We start from the raw sequence: 22,781 nt of genomic DNA on the forward strand, positions 1-22,781 counted from the left end.
AACATCCTTGCAGTACATTCCAATGTGCATTTGCACTTTATAACCAATCGAGGAGATATGGCTCCTGCTGCCTCTGCCCCTGGGTTTTATTGAGGCACCATGACACTCAGTGCTAACCTTGTCAAAGTGAATCTGCTGGTTTAAGGTCACCAGTGTCTGCTTTAAATCAGCAGTAACACACTTGAAATGTATGGTTTTAGCATGTCAGAGTTAGAACAAAGCTGGAGAGATGGAGTACCACAGCCAGATTCTTAACCTCAGGCGATGATTTGTGAGAATTTGCACCACCCCACAGGTCACATAGAGATACTAAATCTAATCTTAATTCAGGGGATGCAAGAAAGTTCCATGTAGACTTCAGTTATAAGACACGTTCCTCACATTTCTTAATTTTGTGGATCTTATCCACAATTTCAGGTCTTCAAATTCAGGATCAGAGACATTCAGATACTTTGTGTTTTGTAACTCATTGTGCTTTAGGCGCACCAGCTGTCACAAATACACAATACTGCATCCTGTTAAATCCCTTGAAGTATCTCCTAGCAAAAATGCTGTGAGCGACTGAACCTTTGACCAACACAAGTAACAGCCAGCAGTTTCAGTTGGTAAGGTGGCAGGGTGCATCAGTGAGTCATTGAGAAGAACTGCTTTGGATTTTTTTTTAAAAATGGCTTTGTGTCTATTTCAGTGACATTATGCAGATGTGTATTGCCTGTAACTTGATATGCAAATCCTGCCACAACAGATCCACACGGTCAATTTTCTCTTCACGGATGATATACAGAAAGATACAAAATCACTATGTATTTCATTGTTATTGCACCTGTATGATTATATGTGATCATTAAACTTAACTTGAACTTGAACAGCAAAATAACACAAAGAACCATTAAGAAAGCTGTGATGCAAAGTATATTTTCTCCTTCGGTAGCTTCGGAATCATATAGTGACGCAGTATGTTAGGAGGAGGTTTGAGATTTAGAGACATTTAGAAATGAAATTGAGCATGTTAAAATGTTGGTACTTCCCGTTTTAGATATAATTTTGATACATTTCTGTGCTCTAAATTTGTCGTGCCTTAACGATGTCCACTGTTAGGGGTGTAATGAATTGTTTTTGCCCTGACAGTACAGCCTGCAAAATATCTAAGTGAAAGTGTAATGGAGTGCACACATGCTGTCAGTTGCCATCAATAGCAGAAGCCACTGAGTACACTAGATGTGTTTTATTATACTCTTCCACCCCTGTGTCAGGTCATTTATTTAAGCTGTGGCCCTCAGTGTGATTAGGTGGGATATTTCGCACAATTTCAAGAAATAATGATTCATAGGACTTTTGAGTAAAAGTCACAGTCAAAGATATGCTGTGAAACTCAACGGATGACACACATACAGTGAGAGAGGATCGTCTTTCCCAGTGTGTATCTGAATCAGAATGCATTGTGTTTGCGACTTCAAATGAGACACTAGCTGATGTGGTGATTATGTGCCTGATTACATGGGTGCCATTGAGAACGTGTGCAGATGCACAATCAACAATAACCAACAATCTGTGCTCAATTACTGTATTATGTGTATAACAATAATCGCCATTGTCATCATCCAAATAATGCCAAACATTACATATTCTGCACTTTTCGTTTTTTTTTTTTTTTTTGTGTAGAACTGCTTGTGTAAAAACAGTTTAGTATGATAACACAAGTCTAAGCCATAATTACGATGTTTGTTTGTTTTTTTCTTTGGCTGCTGCCAGTGAAAGCTGACAGTCTGTCTTGCTTGTGTTATGCCTGGTGCTTCCAGACAGCAGAGAAAGACAGAAAAAATATCTGAATCGCTCGCCTGTTCCATTCTCTGGAGAGTCCGTGAAGCGAAAAAAGAAAAGGCACTCGGCCCCACCTCGTGACACGCCAGCGCTCCACAGTATGGTCCCGTCTATGGTGTATGCAAACTGTGAATGACGAATACAGAGAGTGCTGTTCCACTGCTCACACAGGAGGCCAGCGCTTGCCAGGGAACATTTAGCAAGCGAGTGTATATCCTCCAGCGCATTGATTTTTTTTTTTTTCCCTTTTTAAATAAAAAATAAATAAACAGATTCTTCATTTTAGTGAGATATTGTGATTTTCTTCAGTAATGGCTTTACAGCACATAAATCACAAAACAATCTTTACATGTGTCCCATCATAGCTTCTTTTCTCACCCCTCTCTCATTCTTAACACATGCTTCACACCTTCACTATATGTGTTTGTGTGTCTCTTTGCTCCTCAGCTTGACAACATCATCCCTCCCTCAGATGCTGGGCCTTCGCAGCAGCTTGGAGCTCAGGCTGACCAATCATCGAGCTTTGGCAATTGTGTTCCAGCTGGAGTTTGTCTTCTCTGCTCCAATTGGCCGTGAGACGATGGTAAGAAGGATACACAAACACACATACGGTATACACAAAACCTTATGTAATGCTTATCCTTAACCGAGGTCATAGCCTAAAATCAACCTCTTGGTGAAATTAGGTCACGCCAGAATATCCTTTTTACTCCGTAAAACTCAAAATAAGTCTTCACAATAATAGATGTAGAAAGACACCTGCACACACAGTCAGACCCTACTGACCTCGCTTCATTCTGCCCCTTGTTCTCTTGCAACCTCAACCGCTCTTGTCCTTGAAGTATCACTCCATCCATCTCTTGCAAATGTCTCCCAGAGGAAATCACCGAAGGCATCCTTGGCTATAAGTCCTCTGTAAACAGACAAGAGTCTGAAACGAGGAGAACAAATCCAGTCATGAAAATGTGAAATCAGCTGGTCGCTGGCTTCTTACCCTTCCTGTTTATCCACATTTTTCTGTTACTTAAAGAGAGACATATTTTGATTCACGTTGTTTTAAAGGTGCCCTGTGGAGCTTTCTTGTTATGTAAGTTACATTACCATGAGCTACACGATTGACTGTACAGCCTGTACAGCATGGCCATGATATTGCTCTTTAAAAACACTTCCTGTATATGTCTACATATGGGTAATTTTTTTAGGAGCGTTGAAAGGCTTTCTTGGAAATGCAGCAATTTAAAAAAATACAATACTTGGAGCACTAACGCAGAGAAGACTTTTTTTATGTCAAAGAACATAAACATACTTATCTGCAAAATCCATTTTGTGTTCATTTAATAAAATATTCCAAGCTTCACAAATGTGTTTTTAAGTGGTCAACAAAACTAGCTGTACAGCCTAAAAAAAATGAGTAAAATTAGCAAAGCTGTAATTTAAATTAGGAGATAACTGGTCAAGGAATGATTAATCAAGAATTCAAACAGACATTCTGTGATAATTCTCAGTTCTTGACTGTTTTTTAATACTGATCAAATTTAGACGTAATCTATCTTCACTTTGCAGCTGTCTGCAATAGTTGACAGTAATCAATGATTATTGTCCTGGGCTGCCTGTCATTGAAAGTTGAGCAACCCGTTATGTTGACGCAATAGGCCGACATTAGGATTCAGTCGAAAATGAAACAAATATACTAATTTGGTTTTTATTGGCGAGATGAAAATTGAGTTTATAACATAATTCTTTGTACAGAACAAGATAATATGATTTTTGTAAATGTTGTAAATGGTCTTTTAGAGGCCTGTCAAAAATGTACAGTCATACTGATAAAATCTAAAATTTCAACATAATGAATGTACATAAAATATTGATGTTTAGTTGAAACCTAATCTGAAGTGCTGTCATGTCTCCACTATGTCCATATGAATTACATAGACCAGTAGCCAGCACCCGTGACAGCCAACACAGTCAACACATCCCCAGGGAAGTAATTTCTAAATTCAAGCCACACCACTTAACAATCGCTCATGGCATGGAAAACCTCAGAAAGACTGTTGTAATTATATGTGTGGGTGAGCCTTCAACACTTAATGCATGCCAAGGCTGGGCTCTCATTGTGTTGCTGTGTGTTGTACTTTATACAAGCAGGGGTCACCAGATCACCAATTAAAAGCCGCAGAAAAACAACCACCAGCAGCGTCAACGGAACACCATGGTATATTTGCATTTATGTATTAAGTCACCCATCCTTACCTCTGCAACCACTTGACAACCAATCAGCCTTGACAACCAACAGTCAGTCTGTTCAAAATGGGCAGTATTGTTGAGGGAAAAAAGAGTTTGTACAGAAGAACTTGTTCCAGATCATAAAATAAATCACAGCTCAGTGAGAAGTATACATCTTCAGCGTCTTTGTTGCGTGCAGTTTGTTGTTGAAACTTGTTGTTATTGTCATGTCATTATTGCCTTTGTCATTATTCAATCCTGAAGTACTATATAATGATCTCAATTATTGCCACAGACACATTTTAATAACTGAGGAGCTATGGTATATAGTCCAGTGTGCACCTCCATGGGAACCTATTTCTCCTGCTGCACTAATATGCCTTATTATCTTAAAGTTGCAGTAAACACAGCTCATGGGTGGGCATACAAACGCAGAGAATTATTCAAATTGCTTCAAATGTTTTTGCCAACAATCTCCCACACACCTAGTCTCTCAGCAGGAGTTCTCATTGGGTGGTGTTGGTTTATTTTGCTCAAATGCTTAAAATGTTGTTATGATAGTTTGTGACTTTGAGAAATGATACAAAAACAGCCGATAAACAGCCATGCTGTTGACTCTGTTTGACTCTTGGTCAAAAACAAAGTTGAAAAAAAAATTGACCTGATGACAGCGCTAGATAAAATAAAAATCAGGGGATCAGCAAACTTGTTCCACTTCAGCCTGAGGGGATCACTGATGTTTTTGCTACATCTTATGGCTATTCATCAAACAATTTCACTCTAAACCATAAATGTCAAACTGGTGTTTGCACTGGATTAAATGTCAGGGAATCACCAAAGTCTGGACTGACCATCATCAGAGCTCTGCTGCTTCCTTGACAAAAATCATGACTGCTCACATTGAGAGCATTTATTTAAGTTGTTGGTGTGAAAATAAATTATGATCATAGATTTCTAGAATCTTAACCCAACTTCTGTCCTAATAGTCGCAAAGTGGCTGCTTTTGATGGTGGAAAAAGAAATCTGGTTGTCATAGTGGGGAAAGAAGTTTTAAAGCTGAAGTAAACATGTACTTCACCTTTATACAAGAGATTATAAAAACAGGTGACAGTACAGATAGGTGGTGTGTATTGTGAGAAGAAACTGTTGTGCCTCAGCCATTGTTCAGAGCTCGATTCAGGTTTCAGTTGCACTCTAACAATCTCTTTTCTGAAAGCACACTGCCACTCCATCGCTGCTAATGTGGAGTTGAGTGGTGCAGTTAAGCAGTGAGCATGCAGAAAAGGAAGGACTGAAGAAAGAATAATTAATTGACTGTTACTGTCCAGGATTCAATGGTATTTGCTGTCCAGGTTCAAGTTCCCCAGACGACGAATCCTAATGACTTGTTGATGATTTTTCTGATCTTTCCACCTGTGCCATCATTGGCCCAAAGTTTTAACTTAAACTAACTGGCATATTGCAAGTGGGATGAACTTTCTTTGCCTGAAATGAAAAAAAGTTAAGTCAAGTAGAGAAGTTCTAATAAACCTGATAAAACCATCTGAGCAACTGATGTCTGTCTACAGCATCCCAAAATAGCTAAACAAAAACTGTTGTGTGGGTGCCAAAAAAAAAAAAAAGACAATCTTCTACCTCACTCTCCTTCACCACTTTCGTCTTCTATGGCATTAATGTTTGATGAGGTGAGAGATTTTTAGCAGGGGAAGAATCATTTCTGTTTGTGAGTGTCTGTGTGCTGATGTGTGCATATGCTATTTGTGATTGTTAATCCAGAACCTGATCTGTCTTGGATGTTGACTGATTGGGGCTTGATTCATATTGCCTCCTGAAGACGGCAGCGGCCACAACAACCCTAAATCTCACCTAACCACTCAATGCATCTTGGAAATGGATCCCATATTATCAGCCGGGTGCTAAAACCTCAGTCTCTGCATCTTTGGCTACCTAAAAGAGCTTGATGGGAGCGTGCACGCATCCCTGCACTGTGTCACAGCTGTCAGAGATGTGATGCTTCTGAGGTGCTATAGCCGTGTTGAGCTAAGGTGTTCCTTCACGGCAGGCAGCTGTACACTGTCAACAGCACTTGACACCACTTGTGAACCACAAATGTGAAGGTTCAAATCTGATCACTGTACTTCTCTGGTCTATGTGGAACATTACTAAAACCTGCAGAAATCAATCAAGTTGCTTTAAATGGAATTTGATTGGAGTTGTATGTATGTATATATATTGACTTTTGAACATGGTGTACATAACAAATGCAATACAAGCAGAGAGTGACTTGTTTTCAAACCAAATCAAACTTAGAGAACCATATACAGGTCAATATCCGAGGCCAGTTGGATCATATTTTATAGAGAACATGTTTTCTGGTTTTACCTCTGATTTCCTCCGACTGCTGCATATCCCCATCAGTGAACAGAGTTTCCTGATGGACAGTAAACTACTGTGAGCTATAGCTGTTGTTAGTTAATGTTAAAGTTTGTTAGCTGAGCTTCCTGAAAAGGAAGGGTACAAAATAATAATACATGTGTAATAATATATTACAAGTTAATAAAATAGTATACAATGGTATATGAATGATACAAACACTGTCTTGTTTGCGTGCATTCACCCAGTGACTTACAGATTGATGCTCTCATTGAGAGTCCCTTCTACTAGAGTCTAAACCTGTTTTCTATTATTTCCCATTTCCCATGTCCCTCTGACTGTATACACTGCCACTAGATGGTGCTGTGTGGTGTAAGTTGAGGGAGCCTCCTCTGCTATTGGGGCTGTGCTTCGATGGGTGGAGGGCAGGAACATGCTGTCTGCCTTACTGTTGTTCTGTCCTCTGATTAAATAGAATTATGTCTTTTGATGTATTCTGAGGGGGCTAAGGTGGGTGAAAAGAGTAAAACAGTTTTGTTGAAATCCCTTCTCTCCTAAAACATAACCGCTGCAATCCAGAGGCAATCACTTGCTGGAGCTCTGAGACTGCCCACTTGTCTCATTCTCGCTGTGTTGAAAAGCCAGACTGCTTCTCACTGCAGGACAAAGAAGGAGGATGGCCCCCTTTTACAAAAATTGCATTGCCCTCATTGCCTTTGGTTATGAAGAAAGAAAATCATGCTATGTCGTCATTTGTCCTCTTTGGTATTTTCGATTTTACTTATGATTGGGTTGCTCTTTCTGTCTTGTCTCTCTGTGTCACATTGTGTGTGTCTCTCTCAGAGCCTTTGAGCAGACTTCTTTCATGCTCCTTAGCAGCAGTCAGAAGGATGGAGATAACAATTTAAATTAGGGAGGATTGGGGAAAGCAGAAGAACTGGGAATTTGCCTGATAGGCTGTTCTCAGAGGACGTCTGGGGTCAATGAACTTCAAATATTCAACTTTTCTTTCAGTCGCTTCCTGTCTTCTTGTTTACTTTTGCATTTTGCCATTTCCTTCTGTCTTTATTTCCTCCCCATCAAGGGCTACATTGTATTACCCAGCATCCCTCTCAGTGCTCATCCTTTGCTGGGCTTCACACACGGGAACTCAGTCCTCTCGTGTCCACTCCAGCCACACTTTTCCACATCACTCTGCTGCCTACTGAAAAAGAACCCTGAAAAACTGTGGACAAAAAAGAAAGGCTGTGTGAAAGTATGTGTGAGAGTTGCAATTAATTGCTCCACTCACTGCTATGCTCAGTGATGGAAGCTTTATTCTGTCCATCTTCTACCATATCACTACTGTAATTGATCATTTTTCCCATTGCAAGAAACCTTTTCCTGTGTAGATTTAAAGGGTCGGTTCACCCAAAATAAACCCGAAATACAAACAAATAAATCTTTATTCGAGATAATCCACAGATCGCATTGTGAAAAAGAACTATTTTTCAGAAAGTAGTTTTATTCACTTCTGTATTAGGGTGGAGACAGAAATATCAGAGACAGATATTTCATCTAAAAAAAAATAAAACCCCAAAAAATGTAATTAAATTACTAGCCTGACTCACTGGCTTACAAGCTTGAGACTGGAATCACATCGTCATATTTAAGTCATCCATTACAGGTACATCAATTGCTTTTGTGTATTATTTTTATCATTAATATTATGTACAATCGATCTATCATATGGAGCACACAGTGGTTCACTGGTAAGGGCTGGTAAGGGCTGTCGCCTTACAGAAAGGTGTGAATGTGAGATTGAACAGTTGTTTGTCTCTATGTGTCAGCCCTGTGATGAACTGGTAACCTGTTCAGGGTGCCCCCCCTCTCACTCAGTGTCATCTGGGATTGGCTCCGGCCACCCACTATCCGAAGGATAAATAATAATAGATAAGGCATGGATAGATGTGTTTTTTTAGGTTCCCTTCATTTGATTTTTTTTTATTGTGGAACAATTTATTCTGTAAGTTTTTTTTTTTAAATGAGTGCTATAACCTAAATTACCTTAGTCATCATCATCAACTGATAGTAAGGCTCCTGCCATCAATGATTGACTGCCATTGATGTTTTGCAGATACATGTGATAAATTAATAAATTAACAGGTGATATAAATAGACATAATTGTGTGTACTTAAAGCTGATCTGGCAATATTTGAGAACTCCAGCATGACACAGTTGTTGAGCTACTTTGTTTGAGAGGAGCAGGCAGAAGTAGTGAAATGCAGTACAGGTGATTCAGGCTGATTCAGGCTTCAACCATTTAAGGCTCACTATGTATGGGAGTGAAGAACAAGCATATGAATATGCATCCAGTTTCACGATAATTAAGATACAGTGGCATCTAAATGTCTGAGACTACACGTAAAATGCAAAGACGGCCTATCTCTGTGTCCAATCATGGCTAGACTCGAGGTTTCCAATGGGGCAGTGCGTGGATCAGGCAGACCAAAAGTGACAATATCATCTGAAGATCAATACATCGGGCTTAATTCCCTGACATAGAAAAGGAATTTCATCACGGATACGGAATTTGCTAAATAATTAACACAAGAAAAGCACAGTCAAAAGAAGGCTGTCTGTAGTCTCAGAGGTCTCAGAAGACAAGTACAGTTTCTAGCAGAAGTAGCAGAAGCACTTTTCAGGCGGGGGAACAGGGCCAAACACTTGAAATATCAGCATTTCACAGTCAATGCCTGGAAAAAAAAGTGATATGATAATTATAATAATAATGTTGTTAAGGTTGTTGTGTGTTAGCAATAATTATGTAGGGGATGAACAGGAAAACAGAGAAAACCCACAAACCCATGAAATATGGTGGTGGGAATATTCAAGTCTGTGGGTGATTTGTCTACTCTACAGTTGGACAGACTTCATCCCACCCTGGCAAAGCACTCAATTCTTCAGCAAGTCCCTCTGGTTTGCATCTTCGTGGAGTAGGATTCATAATGCAGCAGATTAATGTCCCCAAACACACCTCAGAGCTTTGCCAAAACTACTTGAAGACTAAAGAAGATTGTCATAGACTTTCATCCACAGTGACCTGACAGCAAACATTTCCACATTTGATGGAAAGAATGTCTATGCATGTCTCTGTCTTTGTATGGAGACAGAATTTTAGCCTTGAACCTTAATAGAGTTTTATATATCAGATCCTAGTGGTCTGTGAATAGCATTCACATCCGATGCTAGAGACCATCCTTGAACAGCGACAGGGGTTACAGCACCCTGCTATTTGTCAAACAGTTTGAACCTTTATTTGCTTCTTGACACAATGCTGCCTGTACACATCTATTTGAGAAGTGTAAAACTGGTATCCATCACGGTATATGATGCACTCAGTTATCCAGTCAGATGTGTAAACGAATCCCTTCCACAGTGCATGATTTACTCACCGTGAGAATACTTGGGTCACTGACAGTTGATGCCAGGCGATGACGGCTCTCCTAATTGCGGTCTGTCAGCACCAATTTGTCCCAGCCGCAACTTCATCTGAGACATCTCTGGCCTGCTCCTGTTTACCAATCGCTGGCTCTCCTCAACCACTGTTAGCTCACTCGTCAATTGAACCATGTTGCATATGGCTTAAGGTAAGACGATGGAACTCATTGTTGTCTGCCTTCTTCCACTGTCAAGCACTCGCTCATTGCTAATTGAGGGGCTGGTCCAGAGGAAGTGGAGGCAGAAGGCACTGCTGGCCCTCATGACTTTGTCCTTTTGCCAGGAAACAATTAGTTGGGGAGGTGTGACAGCTGCAGTCATCCAAAACACTGACACAGAGAATGATTGACTGCTCATGGGTCACCGTTTCAAAAGGATAGAAGTAAAGCAGATAGAGGTATTGCCAGAGGGGAAGGGAGGGACATGTATAGAGGAGGTACTTGGTTTGATCCTCTCACTAACTACCGATATGCTTCTGAGAGACTGTCAGATGCGAATCAAATCCTCGGAACAGTAATTGCTGACTCTCCTGAGCTGTTACGCTACAGCTAAGTTGTGTTGCTGAAAAGGGATGTTGACAGCTGTGATACGTGTCATGTACCGAAATGGGTTCTCCGTTGGAGTAACTGGGCCAGCGTGCAACCAGTAATGAATGTGTCACTTGCTTTATATGTTCATGTTGTGTCACCTTTGACCCTCACTGGGCTTGGTGAGTGGCACAGTCGATTACTGAGCGTCTGCGGAAGTGTAACCATTAATGCATGACCTTTAAACGTACCCAGTGTTTTGCCCTTTTACTGAGCTCTCATCTGGTTATATGCAGACACAAGCCTGAATCTGGCAACATGCCCATGTCTCATATATTATATAAAGCGACATTCTTGCTCAAAGAAAACACAGACGTCAGTCAGCCAAAGGTTTTTGTTGTGGTGGTCACCTACAAACAGACTGTGCTGCATTCATAAATGCGGTCTTATTTTCTCTCTGTTGTTTGATTTCAAACTACAATTTAAAAACATCTGTCAGCTGTTAGAGGGGCAACAGAGAATAATTTCCAAATTACTTAGCTTAATGAGCTCAGTGGATGCAGAACTCATGGAGACATGAGTTCTTACAGCATTTTCACATGTTCTGAAATGTGACTGGGCAGAGAGTTGCCAGCACTGTAGAACATCTTGCTACATAAATCAGGCATCAAGTGCAGGCATGTGGCAATATGGAAGGCACTGCACCATCTGAATTACTGGGCTGTTATGCCTTATACCACAGTGTTTTGGACCTACAACGAAGATGTAAAAAAAATACAATCTCCCCAGTAACTCCAAAGTAAGTTAATATGAAACACTTTTCATGTAGTAACACTATAGGTTTCGTTTCCGAGAGGATTAAAGACAAATCAAACAACCATCAAAATCCCTTATATACAGGGTATTGCTGTCACTACAGCCACATGCACACAGCGTCAACATGTGGAGAAATCCAAAGCCTGACATGCCTGCTGTCAGAGTTGCAGTTCCCTCTTATCCCGGTACCAGGTGTAACAGGTGAAGTCTGTTTAATGTGTTAACTAGAGCAAGAATGATTTTGTACAGCACCTCAAAATAAGGAGCAAACTAAATTAGAATAAATACTTCTTCAGTTTTATATTATTATAAAATTCTACATTAAATATTGAATCTACAATATAGTTGTTGTTGTTGACTCTTGACCAGTGGTTTGATAATGTGGTTAAAGTTCCTGTGTTAGCATGTGTTATGTTTGGTGTCAGACAAGATTTCTATTGGTTGAGATATATAACAAATGCCCCTCTCTTAATTATCTATTTATTCCTTGCTTTGTCTCAGATGTTACTGCTCGGGGATGGAAGATAAACAGTATGTGGAGCAGAAAGTAGTGACATGGCTAGCAGCTGGGTTTATTAAAGGTGTTGATGTACGCTTCTCTGTGCCACAGAGACGCTTGTTTGGATTTTAATTGGCTCACCGACAGGTACATGCTGTATAGATTGTTGTGTGTTTTTCCTGTGACTTCCCTTAAGTGGCTGTTGTTGTGTCGTTGCGTGCAGTTTATATGTGTGTGTGTGTGGTGTGCTTGTGTATTTGCACGGTTATTGTGGGTCCCTTCAGGCTGTAATGATGTTTGCTGAATAAAAAGCATCTCGTGAAACGCTCCCCAATCACATGCTCATTAAAATGCTCTCTTTACAATGACACTATCTTCTGAACTTATGAACCTCTCCCTTGGTCTTAGTTTCCTTGACTACTTACATTGCACGGCATGTGAGCACCAAGTCATCCCACTGGTGTGGATCTCATCGTCAAAGAAACCAGCTATATTTTTGTTTGGTTCTGATCTGAAATGTCATACAAATGTTAATTAAATGTTAATCAAACATCTTAAGCACAGTAATGTCACTTGGATTTGGAAGTGATATATTTAGCTGATTTGTGGCCTATTCTGGAGGTCAGTCCTCCCTGGAGGTCCCATTTCCTTTCTTACAATGAGAAGAGAAGCTGAAGATAGGGAAAGGGAGGCTACATGCCGTAGAGACAATATTTCGCCCGCCTAATTAAAATGAATGTCAGCTCTCCCCCCACTGAGAAGTGCATCAATCTCCCCCTGCGATAGGCCCAGAGTGAGTCTTACCCTGTCAGTGCCTGCCAGCAGTGCTATCCTTCTCCAGATGGATACATCGCCCTGGCAGTCTGAGAGGCAGTGGCGATGATGTTTGCACATCTAATGGTTACCATGTGGATGGCCACCCCAGACTGAGGCCCTGCTTCAAATATAGGAGAGTGTCTGCCCAGACTTGAATGATTTTCATTTAAAACAGGAATTGTATAAAGTGGTCAGTGGCATTTTGGAGCCATTGGAGGGCCGAGCAGCTGTAGCAAATTCATTTTTAGTTGTCCATTATTCCACATTGCAAATTGCAACTATAGTAATAGAGTTCCAAAATCCAGTGTTTGGATAGTAGACAGTGACAAAAATGTTGAATTGTTGTATCCATCATTGTAGTAATGCTTTCCTTATGCTGTACTCAACAAAGCATTTGACTAAAACATTTATTTGTTCTCTCTCTTGTCCCTAAAGTCATTAGAGTTTTGTCATTTGCCTGTTGGTAACGCAGCAGTTGTTTCTGCCATGCAGAAAAATTGTCTGATTGAACAGATTTAATTTCTAATCTGAAGGCAATATACCTGAACATTAAGTTTAGGCCTTTAATATCCCGTCTATGTATTCCTTTATATATTTATTTAGAAGAATGTGTATTATGTCCTAGGGGCTTTCTTCTTTTTTTTTCCTCTGACAAAGTATACAGTACATACTATGTTGTTAAATATACTAAGATACATTGATCGTTTTTTTATGTTTGCAAAATGCCAAGTCAGATTGCAGGTGCAGACCAGACAAATACCTGCCGACTTTACATTTGACAGCATTGAGCTTGTATATTACTCATGCATGGAAGATGAAAATTTAATCACAAGATTATTTGAGACTGTATACTGTAGATAAGATCTTATGTTGACAGATGTTTATGGAAAATGCTGTCGTCGCTGTATAATGCGCATCTAATCTTGCATGTGCACCTAGTATCATTTACTTTCAGCAAGTGATTTGTCATTTTTGGCGTTAACGTGATCTCCAGCTGATTAAATATTTCATCTGAGGGTAATCATCAAGTACCTGAGATAATCATCTCAGGTACTTTATAGTATTGCTCAGAGTTTTAATGTTTCTCTAAAATGTTAAATGAGGCTGGGACGGATGCTGTTTTCCCAAACCAGACTTTAATAACATGCTGTAAAAAACAAACAAGACCGCAGAGGTCTAGCCATGCTAGTGACTCTGTGATGCTGCAGTCACCAAATGGAAAGCAAATTTAATTCAAGGTGGATAAGCTCTGAGGATCCAAAGTTCGTTTTTGATAAATCTAAAAATAGTACTGCATTTTAACATGTTTAGCAGGTAGTCCTTACTATATTTACAAGATTAGCGTTTGTTAGTTCAGTGTGCTAACATGTAACACGTGCATTGTACCTACTAATTAGCACTAAACACAAAGCACAGCTTAGACTGATGGGAATGGCATTACTTTTGCAAACTATGAATCAAGGTTTTGGGCAGGTTGGAATTTTGTTGTGATAATGGTGCTCTAGGAAAAGTTAGAGGAACAACAATTAAATTACAATTAAACCAGTGTGGCACAGAAATCTGGCATTTCACTCTGTACTGGAAATATCAACCTGCTGGTGACTCTAGAGGAATAAGTCAAGGGATCTCCAAAGTTATTATCTGGGGTCCACGAACCTTTGTACAATCCATTCCGTATTTGTTGAGCCAACATGGCCCAAAATGGTGGACTGATTGACAGTTTTATGGGTGCTAGTGAGCAAAATTAGCATCTATAAAACCACGCTGCTACCCTTTCTTAAAAGCATCAGCAGCAAATCGAAAAATTGCCAGTACAATTAGTAGAACTGTTCCAGAACAAAATCTTGAATTAGATCATTTAATGGTTTCTTGATTGCATATGTAGTTTAACAGTTCTTTTTTAGAAGAAGAGCACCTATATGCTGATAAAACTGTGCACAATCAGAGTAAATTGGCCTGGCCTGGGCAGTGAACATGCCTTTCATGAACATCTCCTTGAACATTTGCCTTCAATGAAGCCTAGATCTGAGACTGAGCACCAATCTTCCTGAGCCTAATTTGGCCTTGGTGAGCTGAATAGAGCATGCATGCCTGTTGGGTTCATTTGAACTACTTGTGCAGATGGATGAAAATGTGAGTGGTTTAGTGCTCTTAAGTTAATGATCTTGGTGCATGTTCCCCTCACTTCCTCCAGGGAATCTCATTGTGGAGAATAAGTAGCGGGAGCTGTGGGCCGGTGCCTGTCACAGGGTCTTGGCTGAGATAATGACTTGAACAGCCCAACAGACTGAGGTAATAGTAATAACTGTCAGACTTTGTCTCCCATCAATGCTCACATCCCCCTAATTTAGGATTAATTCCTGCTGTACTCTACAAAGCCCTGAGTTGCTGAATGTCTTGCCACTTTCTTTGAATGTCTCCAAAACTATGTTCCTGCAAGCTGCTTTATCTCAGCTTATCACAAGCTCAGAATGAGCATAGCAAAATCAGCTCTGAACTGGTAGCTGCATCCAAAATAACTATTGTTTTTACTGTCACTTACAAGTAGAGGCCTTTTATGTTTTTTGTTTTTTTCAGTTAGTAATGGATGGTGAATTGAACTGGTTATGCTTCCAGTTCTTTACGTTTGCTGGGAAATGACTTCTCCTGACGATTACGTTTCTTGCTCCAGGTCACAGACAAGAGCTCTTTGTTTCCACCCCTTAGAAAGTTTGAAACAGAAACACTGTTTATTTGTCTGGAGATGCTGCAGCATTATATTTTACACTTCTAAACTAGGTTGATGGATTCTTCCCTTAGAAAATGCGTTGCCGGATGGAGCAATTATGTGTGCAGTGACATCGCCTGTTATTGTTTTTCAGTACAACTTTATGAAAAAGTTTGCTGCTTCCTTGTTTTTGCCTCAGGCTACCGTTCCTGCTTTTTTTTTTTTTTTTTACTCCCAAGTGCACCATTGAAACAAGTGCCTGGTTGCTCTCAGAGTGAAACTTAATGACTCTTATTTTAAATATAGCCTTTAACAATTAAATCAACAGTGTAATCACACTTTGGGGGAATTGGCTATTGATCATTCTGCCTTGTTGGACATAATGACCATAGCAAACAGTACCAAAAGCAACTTTTAATTCAAATGGCAAATTCCCTGATTAATTCAAATATTTCCTGCACAAAACAGTGCAAGTCCAAAAAGTCATACTTTATTTCCACTGAAATATAATGTCATTGATTTGATGTCTCTTTGCTGTCACCAGCAGGCTGTGCAATTGATTAAGACTCACCGACTTACTGTGGTGCTCAAAATGAGTCGATGTGGCTGACCCTTTAGGCAACTTTCTTCTCACTGGAGGCCTTTAACACATGCACGCATCAGCTAACTACCTCCTCCAGCACTGGATCCTTACCACAATGCCATTAAACTGCCTACACCCGCATGTTGTGTCACATTGATCTCCGCTGTCATATAATCAAAAACAACAACTGCATATTGTTGTTCTTAAACTCATGTATGCCTCTGAATATTGTGGACTGTTTGTATATTGGGATTACACACATATTGTGAATTTTCTGCCCAGCTTTAACTGAAACTATTATCCCTGTTTGTTTACTCAAACCACAACTAAGGAGTCTCTTTGAGCTTCCTTCAATCCCATTGTTTGTCAGCCCAAGCTGTCAGCGCTTTATGCAGTTCATATGTAGATCACCACGTTCTGAAGCGCTTTTAAACCACTGCACTGAAACCTAATAGTGATTCATGTTGCTACCAGCTTTGTGCTTTAAAAGGAATTCTTACTTTGTGCAGTGCATGTTTTAATGCCATTGTTGTGGTTGGAGAATTTCATTTTTTTTTTTTTTTTTTTTAAAGATCCACAAAGTTATTACTTGTTTGATCCCAGTCATGGATGTTCACTTTATGTGTGTTTGAAGTTATGTACTTCTGGTGAAATATATTAAGTTTCGCGTCTGTTGAGCTCACAATTGTCTCTTTTCCGTTTTATCCTCACTCATAGTTACTCAGTGCAATTTTGAACATAAAGTCATTCTCAGTTTTCTATGATTGGAAGACTGAAAGTGTGTGATAAGCATTGAGTGTCGGACAGATAAAAGCTTTTTCCTAGGCTGTAGGCGGCCCTGTAGAAGAGGCCCCATGATTGGTCCTTTGTCTCACTTATTCTCTCAGAGCTCAGGCAGCATTACTGCTCCAGAATCATCCCTGCAGCCGAATATATTCATTGAATAATACAAGAAGTGAGTGTTGGGTCATGTGCTAGACACTCATTTTGTACACTCCCTCGTGTTCTGTGGCAGCACCGACATGTTAGAGACAAAGGGTGTTTGAAAAAAAAAAGAGAGAGACACACATTAGATAAATTGCCTCACAATTTTTACTGGCTACTCCCTGTATCATAAAAACGATCCCCTAGTTGGATCATTTTTACAAAATCATCACTTTGAAAATAGACTTGTTTGATTGAATATTTCATATAAAGCACCTTATTAATTCAACCCCATGAGATGGAAAAACAGGCAATGCCTCCAGGGGGAATATACTGCTATCTGTTTTATGGCTGCCATATATTTCTGGAGTTACAACTCAAAGAAATAGCTGTTAATGTCTGTGCTACTTGGTGGTAAAATTATAGTCTGAAACAAATTCCCTCTCGAGAGGAATAGAGTATTGATCTGCATCTAGAGCCCGAAACGTGTGAAGCTTTGAAGAGGTCCTCTTAGATGTACATAACAGACATTTAATGATAAGACCTGAAATTCTCTTTGGTTTCCACAAGAAACAACAATACTTTGTATGTGAACAAACCTATCTATATGTATGTAGTCTTAAAACAGACAAAGCCAACACCATTCTGGAGCTTGAAGAGATTGCTGAGCATTTCCAAATTGCTGTTAAAATGCAAGATTGAAAATAGTGAATATTCTTGTTTGTCTCCTGTAAAACAGAGGACTGACGTGTCGTTAACCTTTACACCTTCAACACTCTTAGTCGCCATTGCAGGGCAGTAATAGTTGTATTGTGAAAAAGGTTAGCTCCATTAACCTATGCGAACCCTTGACTTTGGGCTTTGTTGGCAGGGTAAGTGGACAGCAAAGTTACTTTGCATAATGTGTACCAATCTGACATTTTGAAACTACCCTCACCCAAAAAACAAAGACAGCGTTGGTTGTTTGTTCAAAAGCCTAAAATGATCTTTGTTCTGTTTACTTGACAAGGACCTCTTGGCTGTGTGACTGTTATCTGTCAGATGGAAACGTGGAAGTGTTAAGAGGGCCACGAAACCTCTTAGGGAGAATAACAGATGGATGGGTCAACAAACAATGTGACCCTGTTCATTTCAGGTTTTTTTTCTTGCCAATAGTCATTGTTTTTTTTTTTGTTTTTTATCCAAACCACAATTCTTCCCTAACTCTAACTAAGTATATTTGCATCGTAAAGGTCCAGTGTATAAGATTTAGTATTTATTGTCAGGAATGGAATACAATCTTCATTTAGTATGTTATGTTATGTCATTCATGTATAATCACCTGAAAATAAGAATCATTATGTTTTCGTTGTCTTAAAATGAGCCCCATATATCTGCAGTGATATCTACAGTGAGAGCATGTCTTCTTTCATGCAGTCCACCATGTTGAACTGCCATTTTTTTCAGTTGCCCAGAACAGACAAACCTGATCTAGATATGGACTTTTGTTTTATTGTGAATTTGTTTACTATGTGCTTGGAATGAGAGGGTGAAGTGTGGGAGAGTATTCATGTGGTTGCAATGTGCAACTTCACTGCTAGGTCTCACTAAATCCTACACACTGGACCTTTAAAGGTACCAGTAGTATGAGAAAACAACTATATAAGGGCTGGTTTTCAGCTCGGAAATAACAACAAACATGTCTAGTCATTTAGTAGAGGAGCTGTTGGACATTTTTCCCCACAAATTGTTTGGTTTCACTGAACTACTCTTGATGGCCAGGCCAACACCTTGAATGGCAGTTCCACCACCATCTGCGTGTGTGAATGAGAGGCAAATTGTAAAGCCTTTGTCCATAAAAGCAGAAAAGTGCTGTATGATTGCAGTCCATTCAACCTTCACATCCACCCCTAACTGCCAGTCCACACCACAATGATTATTTTGAAACGTCAAGGAATTGACCATTTCCAGCAAACATTTAGGCAGGCAGATTTGGCAGCAGAGGCTCTGCGACAAGGATTTTGCTGACAGAGATGAACAACAAATTTCTCTAAATCAACAACACAAAATACCAAATACTCTAACCATCAGAGTGATAAGTGCAATGTATTAGTTCTATTATCTGCTGTACAGCTGCATAAATGTAATTACTTCACACAGTGTTGTTGTGTTTGATAAGTATGAGTCCACATGACTCTGTCAGTTGGCAGCCACCTCTGTTTTTCAGTTCTCTGAGTGTACTTTTTTCTTTTGTGTGCCTATTGAAACATAATCACCATTGTTAACTATTCAAAGCCACAAATATACTTCCTGTACTTCCTATTGTGAACAGGTGAACTACTTTTAATGTAAACATCACAACCACTAATAATCCAATCCACTAGTTTCCTTTTTTGAGGTTTGAGCAATTCGGTGTCATCCTCAGCAAAGTGTTTGCTCAGTTGTCATCACATAACATTAGTATGGAACAGACATTCAGAGGTAATCCCATGTGTTCAAAAATTATCTTTGCATGTGATCTTTCTAAAGCTGTCCACTGTCCTGGTTAAAGACTTTGACCTCTTCACAGTGAATGCTGTGACTGGTTTTGGCCTTCGTACAGCTGATGTCGCCTGGTGTTCATTCAGGCTTGTGTCCAGTCTTGCTATATTATTAATATAGTCTTCTCATGTAACACTCCAGCTATCCTCTCTGGGGAACTACAACTACAGCACTGCTGGTGAACTACTGTATATCACAATAAAGTGTCTAGCTTCTGTATACAAATAAAGCTGTGTTTGCAGGGGAAAGTGGAATAAATCTATAGTCCTGATGGGGCTTATTTGAAATCTGTTTTTGTCCATTGAACTTTTGATATTATTCAGCCTGGTGAAGATGTTTTTTCCCTGGATACTGCCCTCTCAGCTGCTCACCCGCACTCCTGGAAGAACAGGTGGTTCAATGCTATAACAGAGCTTGGGGTTTCAAGTCTGGTGTGAATTTGAAGGAAACAGGTTCTACTCTTCTTGGCCTCTTGTGCCATGGACAGACCGTGAAGTTCTGCATCTCAGGACATCTCAAGCAGTATACTCACCCTGAATTTGAAGTAGATACCGAAGTAGATACCGAATACAATTTTTCCCAGTTGTAACAAAGAACAGTTTTGAATGTTTTGATCATGTGGTTCATCTCAATACATAAATAAGTTTTATTACTGATGACATGCTATAAAGCCACTTAAAGGACACTACCACAGACAGTTCCTGTTTTCCATAATATCACCCAAGGGACTTTGCATGACATTTAAAAAAAAAGGCAAGACTGATATGAATGATCATCTGTAGTATTGGATTATGGTATTACATGTAAAAATGGGGCTCAGGGGAAATGTAAGCATTGAGTGAACCATTATATAATAGACTTTGTCTTGAAACAACGTGGACTAGCAGGCTCCTTTTTGTATTCTGTACTATCCTACCTATGATTGATTACAATTGTCTGAGGCTGACCAGCTTATTAATCGATTCAGCAAAACCTTAGAGTCCCCTATCTATTGCTTTAAATCCCCTGTGGATGATTTAAAGCAATAGGCTTTTTCTTTTACCTTTCCTGGGATGGCTGGAATAGAGGTGCGATGAGAGTGATTGTAAATCATCTTCAAACACAACTAACTGTATGTGTTTCCTATTATTTAGACCCATAATATATTGACTATATAATAATTAATATGTAACCCCCTGCAGTACATTAGTATCACAGCTCTGTAGTAAATATGACCTATTTTCATATTGCCCTCTAAATAATTCAAGTGATTAATTGAGTATCTTAGTAATGTTGTTAATACGGCGAATGCAGTAATTATTTACGGTAAGATTGCACACAGTAATTTTTTTGCACTTTAACCTTAACTGTACAAAGTCTGACTAAAACCTAGAAATGCAGTAATTACCAATCTACTGTCTAATAGTAGTTTTTCATTGGGCTGCAAACTGCTGCTGTGCTATGTGAGCTGTGAGCAACTGTCACCAGAATCCCTGAAACTGCCTGGCACCACCCTTGATCAATATTCTGACCCTGGTGACATAAAGTGTAGACTAAACTGTATTTTTAGTGGCAATATGATTGTCACATTGCCTTGTCTTATGCTGGTTGTAAACTTGTTTTCAATAGAAAGTACACATTAAAGCAAATGTTCTCCTAAATCCAAACTTATCCATGCAAGAGTAAAGAATTATTGTTTTGACAAAGTCACAAAATAAGGGAAGTTGTAAATATTTGACCAACACCATTGGCATACTAGAACAAAATTGTAGGTACAAGAGGTTACCTTAAAAAACAGACTATTCTCTGCGGAGTCACAAAAAGGTTAATCAAGGTTAAAATAATAATCATGGCTGTGTCTGTACAGTATGTCCTCTAAAGTTGTGTCTTTTTCCACCACACAGCTGTCCACCACCTCAACATCCCGAGCGGCCTTCTTGCAGTGCCTTCGGTGGGGGATTTGGTGCCCCTTCCAGGAGCCTGCTGACTGGAAGGGGAAAGAGGTACAGCTTGTACTGCAAGGAGGCGCAAAGCAAAACCCTCACGGAGTCATGGTCTACAGCACAGAGATGTCTGCCAAAACTCAGAGCCCTGCTCCACTCTCAGCTTCAGGCACAGCTCAGGTAACATAACAGCACAAAGAGGAAGGAACAAAAACAAAAGAATGCGTAGAAAAGTCTTAAGACAAAGTGCTGATTTCAGCACTCACACAGTTTTTCCCTGAAGACAAAAACGTTTGCATTATCTAAATTGTTTTTTGGCATTATGTGGTACATTAAGATATTTGATAAGTTGTCTTTATTGGTAGGCTTTCATACTCTACAAGGTCAGATCACATCATCCTTTAAAGTTCTGCTCTGTATTTATCATCACAGTCTGCAGCACACTTCTGTCTGCATGTCTCATCTTTTCCGTGACAGTATCAAAAGATTTAAAAGGGTGCAAATGCCGTCATAACTTTTTCGCTCCTTAGCTGTGAATTTTCACACAGCTCAGGAATTTTAAAATAACTACACATCACCTCCACATATCTCCTGCTTTTGTCTTCTGTCTTCTGTGATTCCAGTTATCTCATTCCCTACAGAATCTGTACTGCTCATTCTCTATGTTTTTTGTGTGTTACTGAAATGTCTGAAACTTTCTCCTCTCACGTAGGTCTCGGAGGCGAAGGATACAATAACATTTCGGCTGTCGTCCAGTCTGGAGAGGAAGGCATCCAGCCCGAAGGCATCTCTGAGGACCAAACAGGAGGATATCTCACGTCATAGAAGATCACCTTCATCACCTTCACAAGGTAAATATCACCATGTAATCCAGCAAAGATTTTTAAGCAAATTAAATACTTGAAAAGAAATAGAATAGTAGAATAGTTTTCCTCAAAGAAGGAGGTGAAAGACTCGTCTTTAAAAGGACCCACATTTTTATTTTTCTACCACAAAGGTTTGTTTATTGGAGCAGAAAGCGTGTGGCCTGTTTCTGCAAATTGTTTCGTCGGTGAACCTCAAGCGTGCAGCAGCACCCAGGTGTAATCAGCCAAAGTTCTAAGCAACAAGCATCAAACTAGCCTGTCCTCTGCATATAATGCACCCCCCACCTCTGCAGCGTTATCTCAATTGCACCACCTGCTCTCTGCATGATTAGCACGCTTCATGATTGGGGTCTGAGGGGGATAGAGGGATAAACTCAAAGTGCTAGGAGAAGACTTTGGCTGTCCATTAGGGCCTCTTGATCTTGAGTAAGCCTCATTTCGAGTCTTTGTGCTTATGTCGGCTCTAAGTGAGGAACTTTGGCCTGAACACAATACACACATCCAGGATTTTCACTCTTTGGTTTCTAACATAAATAATGCTTTTAAAGTTAAATTCTAATAGGGATATTTATAGTATTTTTAATTTTAGTCAGCAATATCAAAATCATTCAGTATCTCTGTCAAAGTGAAGTCAGACTTTATACTCTGATGGATTTTTTCAGTTGAACAGTTGAGGTCATAACCTTTGTGTTCACTTTCATTT

At 39.6% G+C, this 22,781-nt stretch overlaps 1 protein-coding gene across 3 annotated transcripts in view; it reads left to right on the plus strand.

Annotated features, from left to right (window-relative positions):
• nphp4 (nephronophthisis 4) overlaps positions 1-22,781 on the plus strand; it is a 149,906-nt gene that overhangs the window by 56,673 nt on the left and 70,452 nt on the right. For all 3 annotated transcript variants that reach the window (XM_027288781.1, XM_027288783.1, XM_027288782.1), the window contains exons 8-10: positions 2,269-2,404; positions 21,174-21,392; positions 21,925-22,063. In XM_027288781.1, coding sequence (XP_027144582.1) covers positions 2,269-2,404; positions 21,174-21,392; positions 21,925-22,063 — 494 coding nt within the window. The remainder of the gene's footprint in view (positions 1-2,268; positions 2,405-21,173; positions 21,393-21,924; positions 22,064-22,781) is intronic.

Source organism: Larimichthys crocea, chromosome XV (genome assembly GCF_000972845.2).
Source record: "Larimichthys crocea isolate SSNF chromosome XV, L_crocea_2.0, whole genome shotgun sequence".
NCBI lineage: Eukaryota > Metazoa > Chordata > Actinopteri > Sciaenidae > Larimichthys > Larimichthys crocea.